Source organism: Cucurbita pepo, chromosome LG10 (assembly GCF_002806865.2).
Source record: "Cucurbita pepo subsp. pepo cultivar mu-cu-16 chromosome LG10, ASM280686v2, whole genome shotgun sequence".
NCBI lineage: Eukaryota > Viridiplantae > Streptophyta > Magnoliopsida > Cucurbitales > Cucurbitaceae > Cucurbita > Cucurbita pepo.
Window position 1 is genome coordinate 840356 of NC_036647.1, and position 3253 is coordinate 843608.

At 43.1% G+C, this 3253-nt stretch overlaps 1 protein-coding gene across 2 annotated transcripts in view; it reads right to left on the bottom strand.

Annotated features, from left to right (window-relative positions):
• LOC111803800 (probable alpha,alpha-trehalose-phosphate synthase [UDP-forming] 7) overlaps nucleotides 1-2567 on the bottom strand; it is a 4160-nt gene extending 1593 nt beyond the window's left edge. The window contains exons 1-2 of one of the 2 annotated variants that reach the window (XM_023688366.1): nucleotides 2340-2566; nucleotides 1-2091 (exon numbers count right to left, since the gene is read on the bottom strand). The exon at nucleotides 1-2091 is cut by the window's left edge and continues 1 nt beyond it. In XM_023688366.1, coding sequence (XP_023544134.1) covers nucleotides 1-1973 — 1973 coding nt within the window. In that variant the 5' untranslated portion in view covers nucleotides 1974-2091; nucleotides 2340-2566. Of the gene's footprint in view, nucleotides 2092-2339 lie in introns of both variants that reach the window. The other variant, XM_023688367.1, reaches the window with a different exon arrangement.
• Nucleotides 2568-3253: the final 686 nt, after the last annotated feature.

Genomic DNA, 3253 nt, shown 5'->3' on the forward strand with positions numbered 1-3253 from the left:
TAGCCATGCTCGGCAGCAATTCCAAGTTTATCGCAAGAAGAAAACCAGTTGCCCAAACTTTCACGCCCTCTTCCACTGACAACAAAAACGGTATTCCTAACATCATCGCAAAGTGAATCTATGATTGAAATAACTTGACGACTTGGGGCCTTATCAATTGATGTTTGTGGCATGACAGTGCCATCATAATCCAAAAGTATGGCCCTCCTTTTGGACCTCGAATACGCAGCTACAATGGCATCAATAGACAACTTTCTAAAGTTGGGATCAAGTGCTACAACTCTGAAGCCAAAGCCCAACCCAATTCCCCAGCACCGTCGTCTGAAGTGATCTTTACAAGTTCTTTCCATATCTTGGAAAAAACTCTTTGACCAGTACGCCACGTCATGTGTACTCACATATTTATAATGCTTTTCATGGCGCAATTGCTTTTCAGCATCAGCCATTGATATTGCCTCATTCAATGCTTCAGCAGTAGCTTCAATGTTCCATGGGTTAACCCGTATAGCACCACTAAGAGAAGGGGAACATCCCATGAACTCTGATATCACTAGCATGCTCTTCTGTGGCCCATTTGATTCTGAACTACAATCTGATCCAGAGGTTCCCTGCCTGCAGACAACGTACTCATAAGGAGTTAGATTCATCCCATCCCTCACTGCCGTGACTACAACACATTCGGCAACCGTATAATATGCAGCTCTTTCAGTGAGAGAAACAGGCCGATCAATGAACACAATAGGCTCATAATTTGTCTGTCCAAAACTTTCATTAATTCTCTTACAGCATTCCTGTATTTCCTCTCGTATTTCCTCAAGATCTTTCCCCTTTCCTCTAGCTGGGTTTGCAATCTGTATGAAAACGGCTCTTCCCTGCCACTTTGGATGTTGCCTTAGCATTTGTTCCATTGCCAACAACTTCAGATTGACCCCTTTGAAAATGTCCATATCATCAACTCCAAGTAACACAACTTTTCCTTCAAACTGCCGCTTGAGCTCCTGTACCCTCCAGTCTTTATCAGCAAGTCTCAACACTGACTCCATCTGGCCCATGTGAATTCCAACAGGCATGATCTTTATCCCCACAGTCCTTCCAAAATATTCCAACCCAATATAACCCCTCTTTGACTGATATTCCAAACCCAACATCCGACTACAACAAGACAAGAAATGTCGAGCATAGTCGAAAGTGTGAAAACCAATAAGGTCAGCATTCAAAAGTGCCTTAAGAATCTCCTCCCTCACTGGTAAAGTTCTATATATTTCTGAGGAAGGAAATGGACTGTGAAGAAAAAAACCCATCCTCAATCTTGTAAACCTTCGCCTCAAGAAGGAAGGCAGCACCATTAAATGGTAATCATGAATCCATACAAAGTCATCATCTGGGTTTATGACCTCAATCACCCTTTGAGAAAAAATTTTATTTGCTGCAACATATGCCTCCCACAAAGACCGATCAAACCGACCACCATGAGTTGCGGAGTACGGAAGCATGTAATGGAATAGTGGCCACAGTTGCTGCTTACAAAAACCATGATAAAATTTTGATAAAATTGCCTGAGGCAAAAACGCAGGAACACACTTAAACCTCTCCAACAAAAGCTGGGAGACATCATCTTGTTCGGATGAATCAACATCCACCCGCAAAGATCCTACATACAAAACCTCCATATCTTCAGGTAAACCATCCTTGAGCTGCCACAGCAAAGAGTCTTCATCCCAACTAAAACTCCAGCCGATATCGTCCGGTCTACGCTTAGCTTTAATAGGAAGCTGATTGGCTACAATAATTATACGGTCTTGCACAACTGACGAAGGTCCCTCAGAAGTCACACTATTTGCCTGCTCATCATCAAGCTCTGATATTACCCCCGTAACAGTCATTACGCGTGGAAGTCGCTTCTTCTCACGACCCATGATGGGAAAATTCCCAGATGCTAAATCTAAAAGATTGGTATACGATTTGGACATCATCTTTACTGACCTAATAAAAATTTCCAACTCAAAAAAGCTTGACAAAGAATCTCAAGAGAGTATTCACAAAACACAAGACGAGTTTCCTCCTTCTTCAATGTCTAAAATTAGGCAAGATCTGCAACGGGGATCGCATAAAGAGCAGAGCGTCACAACAAAGACCAAGTACTAATTTCACATGAAAATCGCACACCCAAAGTATCAAGAACTTATAAGCATCAAGTAAAAGATACACAAAATTAGAACATGATCCACCTAAATCCTTCCGAAATACCAAAAACGGGGAGTCCGATAAACCCGAACAGGGAAATAAGTAGAGAACAGAAATTAAGTGCAAGGTAGAGATGAAGATGCAGAAATGATTACCAGGAAGACGAAAAAATGAATAGTAAGCAGCGGGAAGAACGATCGTTGGGGGTCGGATCTGAAATTGGAGTGAATAAATGAAGAAATTTGGAACTTAGGACTGAAAAATCTAGGGTTTGGTTTTGGTCTCTCTCTCCAAGCCAAAGAGTCGCAGTACGGCCTCTCCCTTTCCTCTACCTTTTCTTTGCTCTAAACAATTCCCAAATTGCAATCTTTTTCCTCTCTGGAAAAAAATTATTTATATAATAGCAAACAAAAAAGAAAATAAAAAAGAAGAGGATAAGGTCGCCCAATAGACTACCCAGTAATGCCAACTGGCTATGACCAAGGTTCAGTCCCACGCGCTCCCAGTTGCCGCTGCAGGAGCAATCGCTACGTGTCGGGTGGTGGAAGTAGCCACGTCAGAGAAACATAGTGAAAGGGTGGGACCCGTGAAAGGAGAGGAAATCGGGTGCGGCGAGGAGCAGCGGAAGAGGGTGATCCTGATGAGCGAAAATGGAATGGGGTCTGGAGTTTGATACGGGCACGTGCTCGATAAGGGCGCCGCGTGAGGAGTTTAGAAACGGGAGTGGTCCAGGGGCGTACCTGAGTGGCCGCAGGTGGGGACAGGCAACTCAGGTTGCGGTCACGAGGTTCGTCCACGTGGACAGCGATAATAGGCGTGTTTCGGATGAGGAGGAATACAAGGGTACGTGAGACATTTTGGTGAGAGGGATGTCATTGGTGACGTCATAACCCAAGGGAGGCCGTGGATTAAAAAAAAATTAAATAAATAAATAAATAAATGGGATGTATTTGTGGTTAGGGTTTGGTCCGGTGTTTCTGGTTGGGAGGAGGGTGAAATTAACAAAGCCTTTGATGAGAGCTCAAACGTCATTTTCTTGTCTTTTTATTGTTTTTTTTTTTTTTTTTTT